Source organism: Electrona antarctica (assembly GCF_951216825.1).
Source record: "Electrona antarctica genome assembly, chromosome: 22".
Lineage (NCBI taxonomy): Eukaryota > Metazoa > Chordata > Actinopteri > Myctophiformes > Myctophidae > Electrona > Electrona antarctica.
Genome location: NC_136805.1, coordinates 4,702,647 through 4,727,395, shown reverse-complemented (window position 1 = coordinate 4,727,395; position 24,749 = coordinate 4,702,647). Strand labels below are relative to the sequence as shown.

Below are 24,749 nucleotides of genomic sequence, written 5' to 3'. Positions count from 1 at the left end.
ACAGTACATTTCAAGCACAGACTCAATACAAAGACTGTTAACTGTGAGTGGACGACCCAATTAAGCATTACACTTGTTTACAAGAGGGTCCACCATGTTCAATTCATCAAAACATTTAGAGATGTACAAATAGACACTTCTAAGTCAAAGAACAGAACAGGAATTCATCATAGAGGTAAAAAGGGAAAAGAGACATATACAGTGAGGGGAGGAAAAAAAGGGGGGGGGGGTGGTGGGGGATTCAGATTTTTACGGGGGCCAGTTTCGAATTGCAGCCGTCCGTAGGTGCCCTTTGAGAGCGGTTTTGAAGGAGTCAAGGGAGTTGCATGTTATGCAACACATTTCTTCCATGTAGCCCACGTTTTGTAATGGCATATCATCATGCTATTATGCCCGTGGATATATACAGAGTTAACTTAACAATGATAAATTAATATGATAATACCTTTTATATAATCACCAACATGAATTATGTTTGTTATTTACACTAGGTAGAGTAGTGGGGCGAGATGGAAAAGGGGCGACAGTCGGAATACCTTACCGTCTGTTGTTCACGGAGACCCGCGCGGTCGCTTGAGTGTTGATGATGATGAGATGTTTTCAAAGATACAGCAGCAGTAGGAGACCGCGCGTTTATGGTTTATCGGCGTTTGCCGTTAAGTATTTTTGTAATCTTTTTTTTAAAAGTTTTTACTTCTCTGAAATTCTCTCTTCCTCACTTCCCAGGAAAGTTCCCATGTCCCGCCTCCCATATGGAAGTAATCAAATAGAGGCAGTAACCAGGACGTGCGCAGCTAGCCAGTGACCAGTGACCACTCCAGCAACAGTAACATTCCTGGTCATCAAATAACGGAATGAAAGGAGACATGTATTCAAGCAGACGTATCAAACTTTAAGTTCGTCTTTACATTTACATTTGTGACTTGTTTTTGTCACACCAAGCAAAACCAACACAATAACTCACTCCTTTACTGGGATGTTGTATTTATGTGGCTTCCACATAGGCCTATAATAAAATATGAAATATAAAATGTATAATAAAAATACAAAAGTAAACGTCAAAATAAACATACCTGTACCTCGATGTCTGCATACAAAAATATAAAGGGAATGAGTCCACCTATACAAGATACAGCCGCGCGCGCGCGCACACACACACACACACACGCGCACAATGCGCAATGCAATTAGTCGGTCATTGGAAGTTAATTAAATAAACAATTAAATGTTAACTTTAGAAGTTTTTAAACCGAGTAAACTTCCGTCCGCTCCTGCCTCAGTGCTAACAAAACGATGTGTATGAGTCCATGACAAAGTCCATGACATAAATCACATACGAAATAACCAAAACAAAAGTGGTTACTATTTACGTGTGTGGCCCGGAACTGCTTATGTAGTGTGTCGTGTTAGGGGGGGGGACACATTTAGCCGCGACACTGTCCCTTTAAAGACAGAAGCGGGCGCGGACCGTTTGTTGTTGTTGTTCAACCAACTAGATTTAAACGTCTAAAAGTTAATATTACATTGGTTATTTAATTGTTACTGGTTGACGGAGTAATAAGGCCATGCTGTTTGTGTGCGACTGTGTGTTGTGGACACTTGTTTGGACTCATTCCCGACTTTAGATTTGTTTTTGTATGCAGACAACGAGGTATGTTTACAGCCGAGTGGAACAGACTGATTGATTGATTGATTTAAATATGTATTAACATTTTGCAGAATTACAGTACATTTCAAGCACAAACTCAATACAAAGACTGTTAACTGTGAGTGGACGACCCAATTAAGCATTACACTTGTTTACAAGAGGGTCCACCTTGTTCAATTCATCAAAAGTAGTAAGAGGGTGGCGATACTAGCGTTGACTGTTTTTTATCAAGCACATCCATATACCTATTGGGCATACTTGGACTCGGATTCTTTTTAATAATGGGATGAATCTAGAGTTGTGTTAGTGGGAACACCCATCTTTCTCCTGTCTAAAATACACCTTTTGGCCAGAAAATAACTAATGAATACATGTTTAAGTTACTCCACTGCCCCCCCTACAATGTCGATGATAAAAAAAAAAAACCAAAAAGTCACACAAATGTAGTTTAAGAATACTATTTATTTTATCCTCCAACCAGTCCACTTTTTATTTATATAAATAATAACGTGACATTATATCTATATCTTTTTTTGGTAGGCTACTGCACATTCATGTCATGAATAATAATTTAAGAAATCATAGCAGATTATATGAGTTAAAAAAAAAGGATCTCAATTCCACAGCTGTGGAAAAAACTTCCAGCTGTAGTACAGTCATGGCCGGCCTGTAGATGGCCACAAAAAAAAAAGAAAAAGCTTATTCTGGTATTTCACACAGGTGTTGCCAAATAACTAATTAACTTGCCAGTCAGCGCATATGACATATCTCGGTCATATCAATTTAATCAGCAGAGCAGTGCTGCTTCTCTCTCTGAGTCTGCACACACTGACTGACCAGCTAAAATGTATGCCTACTTTAAAACATAATATGACAAATTCTTCTGAAAACTAGCAGCAAGCACAAAGTAAGTGATTCACACAGGTGGGCAAGCCGGGCATTATTGGATGCAATGCGCGAATTAGTAGCCTATTTATTTTTTAACACGCAGCATCCCACTCTCTCTCCCTCTCTCTCTCCGCGCGTGCCGCGTTCACGCACACATAGACAAACACCCTCTCCTCCTCTCTCTCTCTCTCTCTCTCGCTGTCGCGCACCGTGCGCTTCGAGCGTGGCGGCGGCGGCCGGGGGGGGGGGGGGGGGGGGGACTGAAAGTGGTGTCGCAATGCGCCCCCTCTTTTTAATCTGGTGTCGCAGCTGCTCCGTTTGCTCCATGGCTCAGGCGCGCCTGCCCTACATGTATTGTCAATACATTGCCTTTGACCAGATCTGTAACTATAGGGAGCACAAAACTCCTAACCTCGAGTCACCAGGCTTTCCACAAAACTCCTAACTCTATGGACACCATACAACAGTATTGGGGTTCACTTTGGTATCTGATCTGGGATCCTAGAATTATCTTAGCAAAGATTCTGTCAATACCCCCACATCAAATTGTGATCCACTTGGATAGGGATAGGTATTGCATGTTTTAAAGTTAAACTCTTGGGTCAGGCGATTAAAAACTAAACACAGATGAAGAGAGGTGAATCATGTTTATTACTGTACATCAAGATTCCATTGAACTTGTACCCTGTCAGTTAAAGAAACACTGAGGATTTTACTGTGTAATGAAAGCACATACTTTTTTTTGCCAAAGATTTGCTAAACAAGTCACTATTATTTTTTTGAATAGCCAGACATTAAGTATAACATATGGATAAAGTGGTTAAAATGATTTTGACGCTATATTAACTCATTTTGCTCGGGACCCCCTGGTATCACCCCAGGGACCCCACTTTGAGAACCATATGTACAATGGGGCTATTTATCTAAAATGACACGGATGCTTTCTCGTTTTTAATGGGTTAAAACAAGTTGTGATGATGTTTTGTAGGCATTTGTTTGAACAGTATACAGGATGTTAAATGTCTAATATGGACCACAATGGAAATAAGCGTTGGCTTCTTTGTGACATACACATGCTTAGGTTATAGGCTATACTGTTGCTTTTAAAATGTTTGTCAATTAAGCATCCTATTCAAACCAGATGTCGCCCGACGCGAGGACTTCTGGAAACTCGGACTAAACCAGATGTAACAGTACTGTTGTGTGTTCTCTCTGCAGAGAGGTGACCGACCCCACCCCGCCTCACCTCAGCCATGGCTGAGAACATCCTGCCTGCTGCCTGCCAGAGTGAATCACCACAGGTTGGCAACACAATGTTAGGAGGAGACACATTGAAGGCTATTTTATTTAGCACAGTATAAAAACAATACAATAATAAGACACACAAATATAAAAGGGAAAGTGCCAGGAGGAGGCAAGAAGCCCAAGGGGCTTATCCAAGGCCTGTACCTATGTAAATGACACAACAAAAACATTCAGAACATGATTGTAAAATGAGATATATAGAATTTCCAAAAGACATGATGATTGCAGTATTAAAAAATACAAGAACCACAAATACAATTTTTTTTTATGTGAGCTGGTCAATCAGAACAATCTTCAATGTGTTCTTCTTATATAAGTTCAGAGAAGATAGTTGTAAACCAGTATTTGTCCCAACGTGTAGTATCTTTGTATTTAATTAATAGAAAACTGACCATGACTAGTAGTAGTCACGTTCAGATGAAGAGTCGTTTATTTGTCTGATTCTAAATCTCGCTCTGGGTGTTTTTTCCGTTGCACGTCAGGAGGCCGGCAGCACCAGTGTACCGCTATCCTCACAGGAGTCTGAGATGTTTGAGGACCCCGACCATCCCAAGAAGGTGTTGGAGGGCCTACACAGGCTGAGGCTGAACAGTGTCTTATGTGATGTGATTCTGTGCTGTGAGGGACAGGAGTTCCCCTGCCATCGATATGTACTGGCCTCCTTCAGCTCCTACTTTGAGGTAAATAAATACACACATTTATTGACCTGCTGTTGTTGAGGGAATGACAATTCAATTCTACCTTGGCTTTCACACTGGCATGCACAGACATTTAGAGGGGCAGGTGCTCAAGTGAAAAAAGGGCACCTTGCGCAGCATGTGGAACCGGCCGGTTGCCTTAATAGTGTGAGATTTATAGATGTTGGGGAATAAATAATATATTAGAAGCTTTTTATCAAGAATTGATCAATGTCACCATGGTCCACATACTGTACAGTGTACAAAAGAAAATCCCAAAAGGGCACATTGCTGTCCAGAGGGCAAAGGGCAGGTGCTGTGTGCACCACCTAGTGTCTGTGCACACCACTGCTTTCACATGAACCCTAACATGCATACGAATTAATTGTTGACACAATGTAAATAAGATAGGCCTGCCCTAAACCCTGAACACTACAAGCAAACCATTCCCGTTTTCAATCTGCACAGACGATGTTTACATCTGGCGTGATGGAGTCCACACAGGAAAGGGTGGCCATCAGTGGAGTGGAACCTCAAATCATTAGTTTGTTGGTGAACTACGCCTATACTTCAAAGGTGTCCATCTCCACTGCAAATGTGCAGGTAATGTATTATCATCATCAAACCTCATTCATTGTCTCCTTTTCCTCCCCTTTACATGACATCTGTGATAAATTCAGATATTTTATTAATTTGGTTTAGGCCTTGCTAGCAGCATCAAACATGTGGGACGTCACAGCTGTTGGAAACGCCTGCAGTGACTTCATGAAGCGTCGCATGGATGTGACTAGCTGCTGTGCAGGGGTTTACACTGCTTTGGATGTGAGTAGCTGCTGTGCAGGGGTTTACACTGCTTTTACATGGATGTGAGTAGCTGCTGTGCAGGGGTTTACACTGCTTTTACATGGATGTGAGTAGCTGCTGTGCAGGGGTTTACACTGCTTTTACATGGATGTGAGTAGCTGCTGTGCAGGGGTTTACACTGCTTTTCTGAGAACCACTCCTTTTATAATGTTGGAGAAACTCGCCCAGAACCCGGTCAACAACCCGGAAAACCAAATAATCTTATCTTGAAAATGGCAATAGGAAACCAATGGGTTTCATATTTTCATTTACTGACTGACTAATATACAAGGGATAATTACATTTCACATGATACCCAAGGGCAGTTTTAAAAAGCCACAACAGATCAACAATGACAGGTGAGTAGTCATTTGTCTGATTCTAAATCTTCCTTTCAGGAGGACAGCACCAGTGTACCTCTATCCTCACAAGAGACTGAAGTGTTTGAGGACCCCGACCATCCCCAGAAGGTGTTGGAGGGCCTAAACAGGCTGCGTCTGAACAGTGCCTTGTGTGATGTGATTCTGTGCTGTGAGGGACAGGAGTTCCCCTGCCATCGATATGTACTGGCCTCCTTTTGTTCTTACTTTGAGGTAAATACACACATCTATTGACCTGCTGCTGCTAAGGGAATTATATTTCAATTAATTCTACCTTATTCACATGAACATGCTAATCTAATTTATTAATTGTTCAACACAATGTAAATGAGAAAGGCCGCCCTAAACCCTGAAAACTAACCTGCACAGGCAATGTTTACATCTGGCATGATGGAGTCCACACAGGAAAGGGTGTCCATCAGTGAAGTGGAACCTGAAATCATTGGTTTGTTGGTGAACTATACCTACACTTCAAAGGTGTCCATCTCCACTGCAAATGTACAGGTAATGTATTATCATCATGGATCTCATTCATTGTCTCCTTTTTTGTCCTACAAGCATGCTTAATACGGTAAACACACTTTGTTTGTTTGGTCTACTCTAGGCCCTGCTAGTGGCATCAAACTTGTGGGACGTCACGGCTATAAGAAATGCCTGCTGTGACTTCATGAAGCATCAAATGGACAGGACTAACTGTGTCGAGATTTACTGCTTTTCTGAAGACCACTCGTGTGTAATGTTGAAGAAACACAGCATGGATTACATTCTGGAACACTTCAGTGTCATCTACCAACAGGTCAGTCATTGAGAGATCATTCAAGTTGTTTGTTGTTGGCCTTTTCACCTTTTACTTTGTTTTATTACTATTACTCATCCTGTCACCAGTAACTGACCCAGACCTGGGTGGTAGAGACATTCCTCACCAGTAACTGACCCAGACCTGGGTGGTAGAGACATTCCTCACCAGTAACTGACCCAGACCTGGGTGGTAGAGACATTCCTCACCAGTAACTGACCCAGACCTGGGTGGTAGAGACATTCCTCACCTGACCCAGACCTGGGTGGTAGAGACATTCCTCACCAGTAACTGACCCAGACCTGGGTGGTAGAGACATTCCTCACCTGACCCAGACCTGGGTGGTAGAGACATTCCTCACCAGTAACTGACCCAGACCTGGGTGGTAGAGACATTCCTCACCTGACCCAGACCTGGGTGGTAGAGACATTCCTCACCAGTAACTGACCCAGACCTGGGTGGTAGAGACATTCCTCACCTGACCCAGACCTGGGTGGTAGAGACATTCCTCACCAGTAACTGACCCAGACCTGGGTGGTAGAGACATTCCTCACCTGACCCAGACCTGGGTGGTAGAGACATTCCTCACCAGTAACTGACCCAGACCTGGGTGGTAGAGACATTCCTCACCTGACCCAGACCTGGGTGGTAGAGACATTCCTCACCTGACCCAGACCTGGGTGGTAGAGACATTCCTCACCAGTAACTGACCCAGACCTGGGTGGTAGAGACATTCCTCACCTGACCCAGACCTGGGTGGTAGAGACATTCCTCACCTGACCCAGACCTGGGTGGTAGAGACATTCCTCACCAGTAACTGACCCAGACCTGGGTGGTAGAGACATTCCTCACCTGACCCAGACCTGGGTGGTAGAGACATTCCTCACCAGTAACTGACCCAGACCTGGGTGGTAGAGACATTCCTCACCTGACCCAGACCTGGGTGGTAGAGACATTCCTCACCAGTAACTGACCCAGACCTGGGTGGTAGAGACATTCCTCACCTGACCCAGACCTTGGTGGTAGAGACATTCCTCACCTGACCCAGACCTGGGTGGTAGAGACATTCCTCACCTGGGTAACTGACCTGTCACCAGTAACTGACCCAGACCTGGGTGGTAGAGACATTCCTCACCAGTAACTGACCCAGACCTGGGTGGTAGAGACATTCCTCACCAGTAACTGACCCAGACCTGGGTGGTAGAGACATTCCTCACCAGTAACTGACCCAGACCTGGGTGGTAGAGACATTCCTCACCAGTAACTGACCCAGACCTGGGTGGTAGAGACATTCCTCACCAGTAACTGACCCAGACCTGGGTGGTAGAGACATTCCTCACCAGTAACTGACCCAGACCTGGGTGGTAGAGACATTCCTCACCTGACCCAGACCTGGGTGGTAGAGACATTCCTCACCTGGGTAACTGACCTGTCACCAGTAACTGACCCAAACCTGGGTGGTAGAGACATTCCTCACCTGTGACTGACCCAGACCTGGGTGGTAGAGACATTCCTCACCAGTAACTGACCCAGACCTGGGTGCTAGAGACATTCCTCACCTGTAACTGACCCAGACCTGGGTGGTAGAGACATTCCTCACCTGTGAGCACAGAAAAGGTCACTTCTGACCTTGTTAATATACGAAGATATACGTACTTCATTGGAGCCACTAGAGGCGCAATGGACTACACATCCTACAAATGGTCTCCTAAGTAGGCATGGTTTGCTCCTTCCCGACCTCCCAACCACCCTCCCACTCCCCTCTCCCAGGCTGACAACACTGACAATGTCATGTGGATGAGCGTTGAGAGCATAGTATGGCAGATTCCCATTTCCCAAATCAGCCCCCATTAACCAAGAGTGTAAGACAGTTATGGAAAATTATATTATTAAGCATTGGAACACACATTTTATTTCACTTTTAATATGTCCATTAATTTCACATTATAATATTAATCTCATATGGGGCCAGAGCCCTCTATGTGTTGTCCGTCTGCAGACTGCAGATGGACAGAGAGACTCTTCCGGACAGAAAGGTCGATAACAAAGTTGATTTTCTCCTGATTTGTCTCGCTTAAAAAGCCATTTTAGTATGAACATCTTGTTATTGTGTGCCTTGTGATGATTGGGTCCAGTATTTAGTTCAGTGACCATGGAGTTAAGGAATGGATCATAAGCTCTGTTCACGTTCATTCTCCCATTTTAAATGAATGGACTCCAACGTTCTTCCCGTCTCCTAATAATGTGTCCGCTCACCTCATGCAGATACGGGAAGTCAAGTTGGCAAAGTTGGCACCTCTTGCTATTGGCCTCTTTTAGCTAACCTGCTGCATTTATTTCTACCAATAGCAAGAGTTTCTCGCCCTCTCTGTGGAAAGACTGACAGAGGTTCTCTCCAGTGACCACCTGAACGTGCCCAAGGAGGACATGGTGTTTGAGGCTGCTATTATGTGGCTAGACAAGTGTTCTATCCGCAGGCAGAGCTTTGATAAGGTCAGTCATTTCGTATTCTCACGTCCTAGACAATCGGAGGTCTACCTATTGATTTGTCTCCAATACATTCTTGGCATATAAATATATCTATAGGCTATCTATGGTACTTACTGATAATTTGCATGATTATTATTACTTGGATGGCACCCGGGGTCCCTTCTGTCATTGTCTATGTTGTACAAACATGTTTAAATGTCACAATATGTCTGTTACGAAGCTTAGCCATTAATAATATATTATAATGATAATTTGATGAATTGATGAATAATGTTGTTTACCCAATGTCCAGTTAAACTAGTAACATTGTTCCATTTGTTTTTTAAGGTACTGGAGCAAATCCGTCTTCCTCTCATCAGTCCCTCCTACCTTCCCACTGTGGTTCTGTGTCTGGATGTGGTGAAAGAATACGAGGGCTGTCAGAGGTTCATCTCTGAGGCCAAGGAGAGGCCCGACCGTAACACAGCACGGCCACGCAGGCCCACAGGTACCCTGCTGAACACATGCATGTTTAAACCAGGCCCACAGGTACCCTGCTGAACACATGCATGTTAAAACCAGGCCCACATGTACCCTGCTGAACACATGCATGTTTAAACCAGGCTCACAGGTACCCTGCTGAACACATGCATGTTTAAACCAGGCCCACAGGTACCCTGCTGAACACGTGCATGTTAAAACCAGGCCCACAGGTACCCTGCTGAACACATGCATGTTAAAACCAGGCCCACAGGTACCCTGCTGAACACATGCATGTTTAAACCAGGCCCACAGGTACCCTGCTGAACACATGCATGTTAAAACCAGGCCCACAGGTACCCTGCTGAAGCTGAACACATGCATGTTAAAACCAGGCCCACAGGTACCCTGCTGAACACATGCATGTTAAAACCAGGCCCACAGGTACCCTGCTGAACACATGCATGTTAAAACCAGGCCCACAGGTACCCTGCTGAACACATGCATGTTAAAACCAGGCCCACAGGTACCCTGCTGAACACATGCATGTTAAAACCAGGCCCACAGGTACCCTGCTGAACACATGCATGTTAAAACCAGGCCCACATGTACCCTGCTGAACACATGCATGTTTAAACCAGGCTCACAGGTACCCTGCTGAACACATGCATGTTTAAACCAGGCCCACAGGTACCCTGCTGAACACATGCATGTTTAAACCAGACCCACAGGTACCCTGCTGAACACATGCATGTTAAAACCAGGCCCACAGGTACCCTGCTGAACACATGCATGTTAAAACCAGGCCCACAGGTACCCTGCTGAACACATGCATGTTAAAACCAGGCCCACAGGTACCCTGCTGAAGCTGAACACATGCATGTTAAAACCAGGCCCACAGGTATACCCTGCTGAACACATGCATGTTAAAACCCGGCCCACAGGTACCCTGCTGAACACATGCATGTTAAAACCCGGCCCACAGGTACCCTGCTGAACACATGCATGTTAAAACCCGGCCCACAGGTACCCTGCTGAACACATGCATGTTAAAACCCGGCCCACAGATACCCTGCTGAACACATGCATGTTAAAACCCGGCCCACAGGTACCCTGCTGAACACATGCATGTTTAAACCAGGCCCACAGGTACCCTGCTGAACACATGCATGTTAAAACCAGGCCCACATGTACCCTGCTGAACACATGCATGTTTAAACCAGGCTCACAGGTACCCTGCTGAACACATGCATGTTTAAACCAGGCCCACAGGTACCCTGCTGAACACATGCATGTTAAAACCAGGCCCACAGGTACCCTGCTGAACACATGCATGTTAAAACCAGGCCCACAGGTACCCTGCTGAACACATGCATGTTAAAACCCGGCCCACAGATACCCTGCTAAACACATGCATGTACGCATGCGGCACGCTGTCAGGCTGGCTCAGCAGCCTAGGTGCCCAGGTTGAGCTAACCGTCCGGGCCGATCTGCTACTTTTGCCGCCTTTGAATTGTTTTAAAATCATGGTGGTTAAAAGGTGTCAAGATCAAACTCAACATCTATCCAAAGGCCAACATGCCTGGGAGATGGCCCCTTTTTCATTAAATAAATGTGCTGAACTCTTAAATCTACTCTGTCTCACCCATGTCCTTCTCTCCTGCTTGTTGTAGTGATAGTGACTGTCTCACCCATGTCCTTCTCTCCTGCTTGTTGAAGTGATAGTGACTGTCTCACCCATGTCCTTCTCTCCTGCTTGTTGAAGTGATAGTGACTGTCTCACCCATGTCCTTCTCTCCTGCTTGTTGAAGTGATAGTGACTGTCTCACCCATGTCCTTCTCTCCTGCTTGTTGTAGTGATAGTGACTGTCTCACCCATGTCCTTCTCTCCTGCTTGTTGAAGTGATAGTGACTGTCTCACCCATGTCCTTCTCTCCTGCTTGTTGTAGTGATAGTGACTCTGTCTCACCCATGTCCTTCTCTCCTGCTTGTTGAAGTGATAGTGACTGTCTCACCCATGTCCTTCTCTCCTGCTTGTTGAAGTGATAGTGACTGTCTCACCCATGTCCTTCTCTCCTGCTTGTTGAAGTGATAGTGACTGTCTCACCCATGTCCTTCTCTCCTGCTTGTTGTAGTGATAGTGACTGTGACCCATGTCCTTCTCTCCTGCTTGTTGTAGTGATAGTGACTGTGACCCATGTCCTTCTCTCCTGCTTGTTGAAGTGATAGTGACTGTGGGAGAAAAGTGTAACAAAGCGGGTTTTCACAAAATGGAGAGCTTTGATCCCCTGACAGAAGACTGGAAGACTCTGGGATATCTACCGTTTAAAGTGCAACAACATGCTGTGGTTGCATTAGGTGAGGATTTCCATCAGACAGTGTTGTTTTCGTCGACTAAAACTATGACGAAAAAAGTTTGTCGACTACCTTTTTTCACTGACGAACTAAATGGAAACTAAATGAAAACTAAGCTATGATGACTAAAACTAAGACTAAATATACTGACAATTTAGTCAACAAATAAAAACTAGACTAAAATGTTAGGAAGGGACTAGTGGACAAGAGTCATTTTACAATTAGTTGCATGCTGAAAATAGCCGATCTACAAGCCCACAACGCGTCGCGTTGTGGGCTTGTAGATCGGCTATTTTCAGCAAGTGAAAAAAAAACATTACGACGGTATCAAGGGCCGCCAAAATACATTTTGTTCGACTAAATCAACTGTAGTCGACTAAAATCTTATGATATTTAGTCTAAACTAAAACTAGACTAACACTAAAACATTCCAGGTGACTAAAATGTGACTAAACTAAGTGAAAACTATTCAAGAGACTAATGACTAAAACTAAAATCAAAATCTGCTGCCAAAAACAACACTGCCATCAGAGTCAATCAACTTAGGACTGGATCCTACTCTGTTTCAACTTAGGACTGGATCCTACTCTGTTTCAACTTAGGACTGGATCCTACTCTGTTTCAACGTAGGTCTGGATCCTACTCTGTTTCAACTTAGGTCTGGATCCTACTCTGTTTCAACGTAGGTCTGGATCCTACTCTGTTTCAACGTAGGTCTGGATCCTACTCTGTTTCAACGTAGGTCTGGATCCTACTCTGTTTCAACTTAGGACTGGATCCTACTCTGTTTCAACTTAGGTCTGGATCCTACTCTGTTTCAACTTAGGTCTGGATCCTACTCTGTTTCAACTTAGGTCTGGATCCTACTCTGTTTCAACTTAGGACTGGATCCTACTCTGTTTCAACTTAGGTCTGGATCCTACTCTGTTTCAACTTAGGACTGGATCCTACTCTGTTTCAACTTAGGTCTGGATCCTACTCTGTTTCAACTTAGGACTGGATCCTACTCTGTTTCAACTTAGGTCTGGATCCTACTCTGTTTCAACTTAGGACTGGATCCTACTCTGTTTCAACTTAGGACTGGATCCTACTCTGTTTCAACTTAGGACTGGATCCTACTCTGTTTCAACTTAGGTCTGGATCCTACTCTGTTTCAACTTAGGACTGGATCCTACTCTGTTTCAACTTAGGTCTGGATCCTACTCTGTTTCAATTTAGGACTGGATCCTACTCTGTTTCAACTTAGGACTGGATCCTACTCTGTTTCAACGTAGGTCTGGATCCTACTCTGTTTCAATTTAGGACTGGATCCTACTCTGTTTCAATTTAGGACTGGATCCTACTCTGTTTCAACTTAGGACTGGATCCTACTCTGTTTCAACTTAGGACTGGATCCTACTCTGTTTCAATTTAGGACTGGATCCTACTCTGTTTCAACTTAGGACTGGATCCTACTCTGTTTCAACTTAGGACTGGATCCTACTCTGTTTCAACTTAGGACTGGATCCTACTCTGTTTCAACTTAGGTCTGGATCCTACTCTGTTTCAACTTAGGTCTGGATCCTACTCTGTTTCAACTTAGGACTGGATCCTACTCTGTTTCAACTTAGGTCTGGATCCTACTCTGTTTCAACTTAGGTCTGGATCCTACTCTGTTTCAACTTAGGTCTGGATCCTACTCTGTTTCAACTTAGGTCTGGATCCTACTCTGTTTCAACTTAGGACTGGATCCTACTCTGTTTCAACTTAGGTCTGGATCCTACTCTGTTTCAACTTAGGACTGGATCCTACTCTGTTTCAACTTAGGTCTGGATCCTACTCTGTTTCAACTTAGGACTGGATCCTACTCTGTTTCAACTTAGGACTGGATCCTACTCTGTTTCAACTTAGGACTGGATCCTACTCTGTTTCAATTTAGGACTGGATCCTACTCTGTTTCAACTTAGGTCTGGATCCTACTCTGTTTCAACTTAGGACTGGATCCTACTCTGTTTCAACTTAGGACTGGATCCTACTCTGTTTCAACTTAGGACTGGATCCTACTCTGTTTCAACTTAGGACTGGATCCTACTCTGTTTCAACTTAGGACTGGATCCTACTCTGTTTCAACTTAGGACTGGATCCTACTCTGTTTCAACTTAGGACTGGATCCTACTCTGTTTCAACTTAGGTCTGGATCCTACTCTGTTTCAACGTAGGTCTGGATCCTACTCTGTTTCAACTTAGGTCTGGATCCTACTCTGTTTCAACGTAGGTCTGGATCCTACTCTGTTTCAACTTAGGACTGGATCCTACTCTGTTTCAACTTAGGACTGGATCCTACTCTGTTTCAACTTAGGACTGGATCCTACTCTGTTTCAACTTAGGACTGGATCCTACTCTGTTTCAACGTAGGTCTGGATCCTACTCTGTTTCAACTTAGGTCTGGATCCTACTCTGTTTCAACGTAGGTCTGGATCCTACTCTGTTTCAACTTAGGACTGGATCCTACTCTGTTTCAACTTAGGACTGGATCCTACTCTGTTTCAACTTAGGACTGGATCCTACTCTGTTTCAACTTAGGACTGGATCCTACTCTGTTTCAACTTAGGACTGGATCCTACTCTGTTTCAACTTAGGACTGGATCCTACTCTGTTTCAACGTAGGTCTGGATCCTACTCTGTTTCAACTTAGGTCTGGATCCTACTCTGTTTCAACGTAGGTCTGGATCCTACTCTGTTTCAACTTAGGACTGGATCCTACTCTGTTTCAACTTAGGACTGGATCCTACTCTGTTTCAACTTAGGTCTGGATCCTACTCTGTTTCAACTTAGGTCTGGATCCTACTCTGTTTCAACTTAGGTCTGGATCCTACTCTGTTTCAACTTAGGACTGGATCCTACTCTGTTTCAACTTAGGTCTGGATCCTACTCTGTTTCAACTTAGGACTGGATCCTACTCTGTTTCAACTTAGGACTGGATCCTACTCTGTTTCAACTTAGGTCTGGATCCTACTCTGTTTCAACTTAGGTCTGGATCCTACTCTGTTTCAACTTAGGACTGGATCCTACTCTGTTTCAACTTAGGTCTGGATCCTACTCTGTTTCAACTTAGGTCTGGATCCTACTCTGTTTCAACTTAGGACTGGATCCTACTCTGTTTCAACTTAGGTCTGGATCCTACTCTGTTTCAACTTAGGACTGGATCCTACTCTGTTTCAACTTAGGTCTGGATCCTACTCTGTTTCAACTTAGGTCTGGATCCTACTCTGTTTCAACTTAGGACTGGATCCTACTCTGTTTCAACTTAGGTCTGGATCCTACTCTGTTTCAACTTAGGACTGGATCCTACTCTGTTTCAACTTAGGACTGGATCCTACTCTGTTTCAACTTAGGTCTGGATCCTACTCTGTTTCAACTTAGGACTGGATCCTACTCTGTTTCAACTTAGGTCTGGATCCTACTCTGTTTCAACTTAGGACTGGATCCTACTCTGTTTCAACTTAGGACTGGATCCTACTCTGTTTCAACTTAGGACTGGATCCTACTCTGTTTCAACTTAGGACTGGATCCTACTCTGTTTCAACGTAGGTCTGGATCCTACTCTGTTTCAACTTAGGTCTGGATCCTACTCTGTTTCAACGTAGGTCTGGATCCTACTCTGTTTCAACTTAGGACTGGATCCTACTCTGTTTCAACTTAGGACTGGATCCTACTCTGTTTCAACTTAGGTCTGGATCCTACTCTGTTTCAACTTAGGTCTGGATCCTACTCTGTTTCAACTTAGGACTGGATCCTACTCTGTTTCAACTTAGGTCTGGATCCTACTCTGTTTCAACTTAGGACTGGATCCTACTCTGTTTCAACTTAGGTCTGGATCCTACTCTGTTTCAACTTAGGTCTGGATCCTACTCTGTTTCAACTTAGGACTGGATCCTACTCTGTTTCAACTTAGGTCTGGATCCTACTCTGTTTCAACTTAGGTCTGGATCCTACTCTGTTTCAACTTAGGTCTGGATCCTACTCTGTTTCAACTTAGGACTGGATCCTACTCTGTTTCAACTTAGGTCTGGATCCTACTCTGTTTCAACTTAGGACTGGATCCTACTCTGTTTCAACGTAGGTCTGGATCCTACTCTGTTTCAACTTAGGACTGGATCCTACTCTGTTTCAACTTAGGACTGGATCCTACTCTGTTTCAACTTAGGACTGGATCCTACTCTGTTTCAACTTAGGACTGGATCCTACTCTGTTTCAACTTAGGACTGGATCCTACTCTGTTTCAACTTAGGTCTGGATCCTACTCTGTTTCAACTTAGGTCTGGATCCTACTCTGTTTCAACTTAGGACTGGATCCTACTCTGTTTCAACTTAGGTCTGGATCCTACTCTGTTTCAACTTAGGACTGGATCCTACTCTGTTTCAACTTAGGTCTGGATCCTACTCTGTTTCAACTTAGGTCTGGATCCTACTCTGTTTCAACTTAGGACTGGATCCTACTCTGTTTCAACTTAGGTCTGGATCCTACTCTGTTTCAACTTAGGACTGGATCCTACTCTGTTTCAACTTAGGACTGGATCCTACTCTGTTTCAACTTAGGTCTGGATCCTACTCTGTTTCAACTTAGGACTGGATCCTACTCTGTTTCAACTTAGGTCTGGATCCTACTCTGTTTCAACTTAGGACTGGATCCTACTCTGTTTCAACTTAGGTCTGGATCCTACTCTGTTTCAACTTAGGTCTGGATCCTACTCTGTTTCAATTTAGGACTGGATCCTACTCTGTTTCAACTTAGGACTGGATCCTACTCTGTTTCAACTTAGGTCTGGATCCTACTCTGTTTCAACTTTGGTCTGGATCCTACTCTGTTTCAACTTAGGACTGGATCCTACTCTGTTTCAACTTAGGACTGGATCCTACTCTGTTTCAACTTAGGACTGGATCCTACTCTGTTTCAACTTAGGACTGGATCCTACTCTGTTTCAACGTAGGTCTGGATCCTACTCTGTTTCAACTTAGGACTGGATCCTACTCTGTTTCAATTTAGGACTGGATCCTACTCTGTTTCAACTTAGGACTGGATCCTACTCTGTTTCAACTTAGGACTGGATCCTACTCTGTTTCAACTTAGGACTGGATCCTACTCTGTTTCAACTTAGGTCTGGATCCTACTCTGTTTCAATTTAGGACTGGATCCTACTCTGTTTCAACTTAGGACTGGATCCTACTCTGTTTCAACTTAGGACTGGATCCTACTCTGTTTCAACTTAGGTCTGGATCCTACTCTGTTTCAATTTAGGACTGGATCCTACTCTGTTTCAACTTAGGTCTGGATCCTACTCTGTTTCAACTTAGGACTGGATCCTACTCTGTTTCAACTTAGGTCTGGATCCTACTCTGTTTCAACTTAGGACTGGATCCTACTCTGTTTCAACTTAGGACTGGATCCTACTCTGTTTCAACGTAGGTCTGGATCCTACTCTGTTTCAATTTAGGACTGGATCCTACTCTGTTTCAACTTAGGACTGGATCCTACTCTGTTTCAACTTAGGACTGGATCCTACTCTGTTTCAACTTAGGACTGGATCCTACTCTGTTTCAACTTAGGTCTGGATCCTACTCTGTTTCAACTTAGGTCTGGATCCTACTCTGTTTCAACTTAGGACTGGATCCTACTCTGTTTCAACTTAGGTCTGGATCCTACTCTGTTTCAACTTAGGTCTGGATCCTACTCTGTTTCAACTTAGGTCTGGATCCTACTCTGTTTCAACTTAGGTCTGGATCCTACTCTGTTTCAACTTAGGACTGGATCCTACTCTGTTTCAACTTAGGTCTGGATCCTACTCTGTTTCAACTTAGGACTGGATCCTACTCTGTTTCAACTTAGGTCTGGATCCTACTCTGTTTCAACTTAGGACTGGATCCTACTCTGTTTCAACTTAGGACTGGATCCTACTCTGTTTCAACTTAGGACTGGATCCTACTCTGTTTCAATTTAGGACTGGATCCTACTCTGTTTCAACTTAGGTCTGGATCCTACTCTGTTTCAACTTAGGACTGGATCCTACTCTGTTTCAACTTAGGACTGGATCCTACTCTGTTTCAACTTAGGACTGGATCCTACTCTGTTTCAACTTAGGACTGGATCCTACTCTGTTTCAACTTAGGACTGGATCCTACTCTGTTTCAACTTAGGACTGGATCCTACTCTGTTTCAACTTAGGACTGGATCCTACTCTGTTTCAACTTAGGACTGGATCCTACTCTGTTTCAACTTAGGACTGGATCCTACTCTGTTTCAACTTAGGACTGGATCCTACTCTGTTTCAATTTAGGACTGGATCCTACTCTGTTTCAACTTAGGACTGGATCCTACTCTGTTTAACTTAGGACTGGATCCTACTCTGTTTCAACTTAGGACTGGATCCTACTCTGTTTCAACTTAGGACTGGATCCTACTCTGTTTCAACTTAGGACTGGATCCTACTCTGTTTCAACTTAGGACTGGATCCTACTCTGTTTCAACTTAGGTCTGGATCCTACTCTGTTTCAACTTAGGTCTGGATCCTACTCTGTTTCAACTTAGGTCTGGATCCTACTCTGTTTCAACTTAGGTCTGGATCCTACTCTGTTTCAACTTAGGTCTGGATCCTACTCTGTTTCAACTTAGGTCTGGATCCTACTCTGTTTCAACTTAGGACTGGATCCTACTCTGTTTCAACTTAGGTCTGGATCCTACTCTGTTTCAACTTAGGTCTGGATCCTACTCTGTTTCAACTTAGGACTGGATCCTACTCTGTTTCAACTTAGGTCTGGATCCTACTCTGTTTCAACTTAGGTCTGGATCCTACTCTGTTTCAACTTAGGTCTGGATCCTACTCTGTTTCAACTTAGGTCTGGATCCTACTCTGTTTCAACTTAGGACTGGATCCTACTCTGTTTCAACTTAGGACTGGATCCTACTCTTTTTCAACTTAGGTCTGGATCCTACTCTGTTTCAACTTAGGACTGGATCCTACTCTGTTTCAACTTAGGTCTGGATCCTACTCTGTTTCAACTTAGGTCTGGATCCTACTCTGTTTTACCTTGTTGCGCTGGAAAGAAATTCGGATATAGAGGGTATGCGCATGCAACGTTAAACTCACTTGGCAAAGTGAGTTTAACGTTGTTTAATACAAACAGATAGGACTTTTCTGTTTGAATGTGGGCTGTCAAGGCCAGAAAAGTAGTTTTTTGCCACTCGGTAAGCGTTCCCACATAACTTCCGGATATGATGATGATGTCACGTGCATACCCTCTATTCTCGAAGGGTACAATTTAACACTTTCTTTGCCCAGGAATATTCCGAATAAAGGTGCTAGATTGCCCAGCAGAGGAGGCAGATTTTACTCCGAAAAAGTGTGATCCTTTTAATTCTCATTTTCAACAAGGTCACAAGAACAGCCTTTCTTCACCTAAGAAACATGGCTAAAGTAAGACCTTTTTTAAAATCTGAGAGATGTCACAAGTGCTTATCCACACTTTTATCACAAGCCGTCTAGATTATTGTAACTCCCTTTTTACAGGACTAACCAAATCTACTTAAAAAAGGCAAGTAAATAGGCCGTATTGTCAGGTCCCTTTTCGTTCAGTTTTATTGAAAATCAAGACAAGATTTCTCCTTCCGCTGAAATATGTTCTTTTCTGGCCAAAAAGTGCATTTTATATAATGTGGTAGGGGGCTCCGAGTGCGTCCACTAGGGAAAGTAGGCTTTTCGCCGCTTTCACCAAAACAAACCTCCTTTGTATTGGTGAGTAGCGAAATCGTTCTTTTTATTTTTGCAGAATGCAGTCTTCATGCGGCAGCAGGAAGTTGAGAGTGATATAGCCTTAAGGAGAAGTCCTTAAGATTTTACTGTCAGAAAAGGAGAAAAGAACCCGGTCCCGCACACTCATCTGCTCCAAAAGTGATACTTTATTGAGGACATTTCCAGCCCAGGCTCTTCATCTGGTCAAACTGGAGAGTTTGACCAGATCTGGTTATCTTGGTATAACTTTTGGAGAAGATGAGTGTGCGGGTTCTTTTCTCCTTTTCTGATGTCACTTTTGAACCCAGCACCTCTACCAAGTGATATTTTTTTCGTTTTTGTTAAGATTTTACTGTGCATCGCGATTACAATGTTAACGTTTCCGGAGAACGATCGCTAGAGGTAGCGAGAGTGCATCATCATAGTAAGAACTGCCTGTATCTGCCGGCACCCAATCGATACCATTTCTGGCCACAAGGTGGCAGATAAATATCAAGGAATAACTTGGACTGCTCTTCTCCCACCAGGCTCCACTCTGTATTTGGCAGGAGGACAACGTGATGGTTCGTCCAGTAAGGAGATGTGGCGCTATGACGCTCACCATGACTCATGGCTGAAGATGGCTCCCATGAATATGGAACGCTATGACTTCAGTAAGTCAAGCTGTGACATTCGATTCAACCACATTAACCCTTGAGTCCGCTATTTCCCTATTATATCATAGGCAAAAATAACTAGGTTTTCACTTTTAAGCCCCAAACACACCAAAGGGTCACCATGCAACAGGACATGTCACACCGCAGGGACAACGCTAAACCGTCTTGACCCTTTGGTGTGGTTAGGGTTTAAGAGGTATATTTAAGGTTTCCAGTTGCTAGTTGGGGATTAGTTAAAAAACTGTGTGTGTGTGTGTGTGTGTGTGTGTGCACGTGTGCTCAACAGTGTGCTCAACATCCAGCGGTATTGCGATGGCACTTCTGTGCACGGACAGACGCACAGTAACGCATTGGAGTGGTTAGCACCACTCAAATAATGATAATTATAAAAAGGTAGATTGATATTATATACTAAATAATGAATAACCAAAATACTTAGTATTTGCTTTTTGTAAATTGAGGTGATTTCTTTTGTGTGTTTTGTCTGTCTGTTGTTTTGTTTACTTTGTTGTATTTTCTTACCTTGATAGTTATTTAAATATTAAAAGGGTAGGTATCATAAGCTAAGGCTCCAGCCTACTCCTTTTTGCTCAAAAACATCAACTGTAGGCATTGTATAAATGTGATAACCAATAAACTTGAGTGAGAGTGAGCATGCACGCAATTTTATCAATAATTGAAGAGAAGAAGAGGCTGCTTAGTGCATATGGTCAAGGTCATCAGTTCTGATGACCTTGACCATATGCACTAAGCATATGGTCTGATTGTATGTATTGTCTTCCTGCACAACCCCATACAGGCCTGGTGGAGCTGGATGGATATGTGTTTGCAGTGGGTGGCTCTGGGAGTGAGAAGAGTAAAGCCACTCTAGAGCGTTACGACCCCCAGAACGACACCTGGAAGCTCCTGAAGTCTGCTGTGCCAGTGGCTTACCGTGACCATGCTCGAGTGTTCGCACTAGAAAGATGGCTCTATTTTATTCGTATGGAACATGTTTATGCTAAACCTGCAGTTTCATGAATGAATGAATGAATGAATTTTATTTATATAGCACCTTTCCAAACAAAAAGTTACAAAGTGCTTTACAGACAGGATTAAAAAACAACAATCATAAAGAACAATCAAGAACATCAGAATTAATAAAGCATAACATCAGATCAAAACAAATCACGCAAAGAAAGAAAGAAAGGTAAATAAATTAAAAATATACAGTACATACACACCTACATATATATACACATGTACATACTTTCATACATACACCCATACACACACACAGGTCTACATACACCTACACACATACATATAAGACTGAAATTAGGAAAAACACTTGACATACAGGTGTGTTTTTAAAAGCTGTTTAAAAGCGGGCACTGTCTGTGTTCACTGAGGTTGTGTTCTTCATGTAATGTTTGTCAACTTCGTGTGTGTGTGTGTGTGTGTGTGTGTGTGCGTGTGCGTGTGCGTGTGCGTGTGCGTGCGTGCGTGCGCGCGTGCGTACTCCTGGACCCTAGGTTGCGTTTCAGTCCAGGGAGAGATCCAGGCCCGTTTGGTGAAGTACCACCCTGCAAGATCTGTATGGAAAAGGATAACTCCATTTGAGGAGCCAGGGTTGCGTGATCCAACAGCTGCTTGTGTTCTGAATGGAAAGATCTACGTTACAGGTATCATAACTGTTCTTAAAGTGTAGGCACCATATTATTTATTTGCAAAACTGTTGACACATCTCTCAAAAAACATCTTCTACAGCTGCCAATTTGGGGAAAATCGCTTCGGAATGCATCGATCACGCGCTATGCGGCGTAATCAGGAGGCCAGAGAGGCGAGAGTCTTGTCTTGGTGAAATACTAACTCGACATGCCCATTTCCTGGTCTTGCGTCTCGAGCCAAAGTTGAGTTTGACTGGCTGGTGGATGGTGGCTGGCTGCTGCTGCTAATAGCTCAGCCTATTTGATATTTGTCGCATGATGGTGTCGTGCGTTAAAGGAGCATTCAGTGATTTGGGTGATTTGGAAAACCACCCAGTCCGCCCCGGTAACAAAATGTGCACATGCACGCTCTACAGTGGGGGGAAGTGATTCGGTCTGGTTTATTAACCAGGCTAGGGGGGGAGTGCAACAGGCCAACAGCATGTGCACCAAGGCCCGCCCCCACTCGATCATGATTGGAGGAAGGCCCCACTCATCCTGATTGGATGAAGGTTTTGCCACCCGCCACCAAAACTGAAACTAGGGTTTTTTGACCCCAGGGGCTCACTGGGGACAGGGAGGAACTCCTTATATGGTCAGCACACTCTATAGTAGGGAGGATTATCCAGAAAAAAAGAAAAAATAAGTGATATTTGAATTAAGTCAACTCACTGAATATACCTTTAAATATACAATCTACAAGCTCACAACACGTTGCAAGGCGCCGCATTGTAAGCCTGTGTGTCTGCTATCTCCGATGCCGTCATGTGGCGAAGTACACATGAAGCTTTTACACACACTACAGATGCGTCTCTGTTCCGCTCATAGAAATGTACCGTGTTAAAGGAGAATTCCTGCTAGAAGGCTTTCTTACCTTTATTTGTAGTTGTTATGTCCCCACCAAAGATGTCCAGGTGTTATTTGTAGTTGTTACGTCCCCACCAAAGATGTCCAGGTGTTATTTGTAGTTGTTACGTCCCCACCAAAGATGTCCAGGTGTTATTTGTAGTTGTTACGTCCCCACCAAAGATGTCCAGGTGTTATTTGTAGTTGTTACGTCCCCACCAAAGATGTCCAGGTGTTATTTTGTGCAAAACCTCCTTATTGGCTATTTCCCCTACCATAAGCCCTAAATGAATTGAATGGGGCTATGCAGTGTTAATTTGCTTATTTCCATCGCTCAAAATTATTATTATTTTTGTATATATCCTCTCTTCATAATGTAAATAATATCCCAAGCGGCACACTTTACTACTTATTTCGATGGAAATAAGCGAATTAGCACAACACCCCATAGCCCCATGCGATGTGTGTGTAATCCTGTGTGTGTGTGTGTGTGTGTGTGTGTGTGTGTGTGTGTGTGTGTGTGTGTGTGTGCGTGCTTGGCTGGCACATGTCTCACCAACGGGAGAAGTAGAGTATCGATACATCGATACCATGGAAAACTCATATTGAACCGTTTTTATATTTACCGAAAAATAGATGTTTTCGACAACACTAATAGACTCACTTCAACTTCAACTGCAGGTAATACATGTTATCATACCGACATGGAGTGCTACAACCCCGCAACCAACCAGTGGACCAGGCGTGCCTGCCTATTAGAGGAACACTTCAAACATAGCATGGCTGTGGTGGATGGAAAGATGTACCTTCTAGGAGGGAAGGATGAGTATGACGAGAGCAGGTATAGTACAGGAAATCTATGGAAAATACAGGATCAACCTCAAACTAATTGCAAAAAAAACAAACTCGGCTGATTTTGTATCTTCAATATATCCTGAATAACACTCATTGGGCTAAATTTGGCCATAGCCACACCAAATGTGCTGACCTCATCACATTTGTCATGACGGCTATGGCTGCTTTTAGCCCAAGGAGTTTTTTTTGTGCAAAACTAATGCATGGAATGGATTCAGCATCATGAAACCCCTCTAGTTTGATATGTCACATGCTACTTAAAGCATAAGGGTAATCTAGAAAATATTTTCCTTATATAGGATGTCTATGGTGGCCATACTGTACAGGCAATTTTCAACACTTCCCCTCAGACAATTCCAGGGATTTTTATTTTATGTTATTCAGGATATATTGAAGATGCAAAATCAGCTGAGTTTGTTTTTTGGGACTAGTAAGACACTGCTGTGCTCCATGAATGCCTGGAAAAAGTGTCTCCAGACCCTTGTGTCCCCAGGCCCTTCTCTTATGACTATTGGTCTCTCTCTTCATGTAGAAGTTCCCAGAACATTGAGTGCTACAGTGAAGAGTCAGACAAGTGGAACACTGTGGAGTGGAGGCCTGCTCTTGGTGATTTCAAATGTGTCACTCTCAGGTTGAGGAATGATCACGTACCCATGGCTGATGAAGATGATGAAAGCTACGAAGATTATTCTGATAAAGATCAAATCGAATCGAAATATCTTTCTGAGCAGAGAGCTAAAGGTTGGCTCCGAAACCTCCGATCATTTGATGATGTTTGAATGTGGACCATATTACCATATTGGTGGTGATACTGAATGTGATCGTGGACCATATATCTAAGATGATTATAAAGATTAATTTAATCTACTGCACTGGCTCTGCTTGGGCTAATAGACCTTAGTAGGATGTGGGGTGTCAAACCTCCCGTGCAACCATCATCTTTGTTAGATATTTGTTCTCTCGATAGAAAGAGGAAACGCTGTTCTTGGATTAATGTTCCTTGTCTTCCTTGGCACATGATCTCTGGATGTACACTAAAGTATCTTGTACAGTTGCCTGCTTAAAGTAGTTAACCCATTCAGGCCTGACGTCGAGAA

The 24,749-nt window shown here is 43.5% G+C and overlaps 1 protein-coding gene across 4 annotated transcripts; it reads left to right on the top strand.

Moving 5' to 3' along the window:
• Positions 1 to 1,512: 1,512 nt before the first annotated feature.
• On the top strand, positions 1,513 to 24,749 carry LOC306915926 (kelch-like protein 21). Of its 4 annotated transcripts, none has more exons than XM_079493596.1 (16): positions 1,513 to 1,651; positions 3,755 to 3,837; positions 4,327 to 4,521; positions 4,987 to 5,121; positions 5,221 to 5,340; positions 5,760 to 5,954; positions 6,111 to 6,245; positions 6,346 to 6,537; positions 8,887 to 9,030; positions 9,355 to 9,514; positions 11,710 to 11,844; positions 20,135 to 20,260; positions 21,063 to 21,245; positions 21,778 to 21,927; positions 23,479 to 23,638; positions 24,185 to 24,749. In XM_079493596.1, the coding sequence occupies exons 2-16, from the start codon at positions 3,790 to 3,792 to the stop codon at positions 24,429 to 24,431; spliced, it is 2,325 nt and encodes a 774-aa protein (XP_079349722.1). In that variant the 5' UTR covers positions 1,513 to 1,651; positions 3,755 to 3,789; the 3' UTR covers positions 24,432 to 24,749. The 4 variants fall into 4 exon arrangements, with proteins under 4 accessions (XP_079349722.1, XP_079349723.1, XP_079349721.1 ...); XM_079493597.1 differs by having other exon boundaries at positions 4,324 to 4,521; positions 5,221 to 5,301; XM_079493595.1 differs by having other exon boundaries at positions 4,324 to 4,521.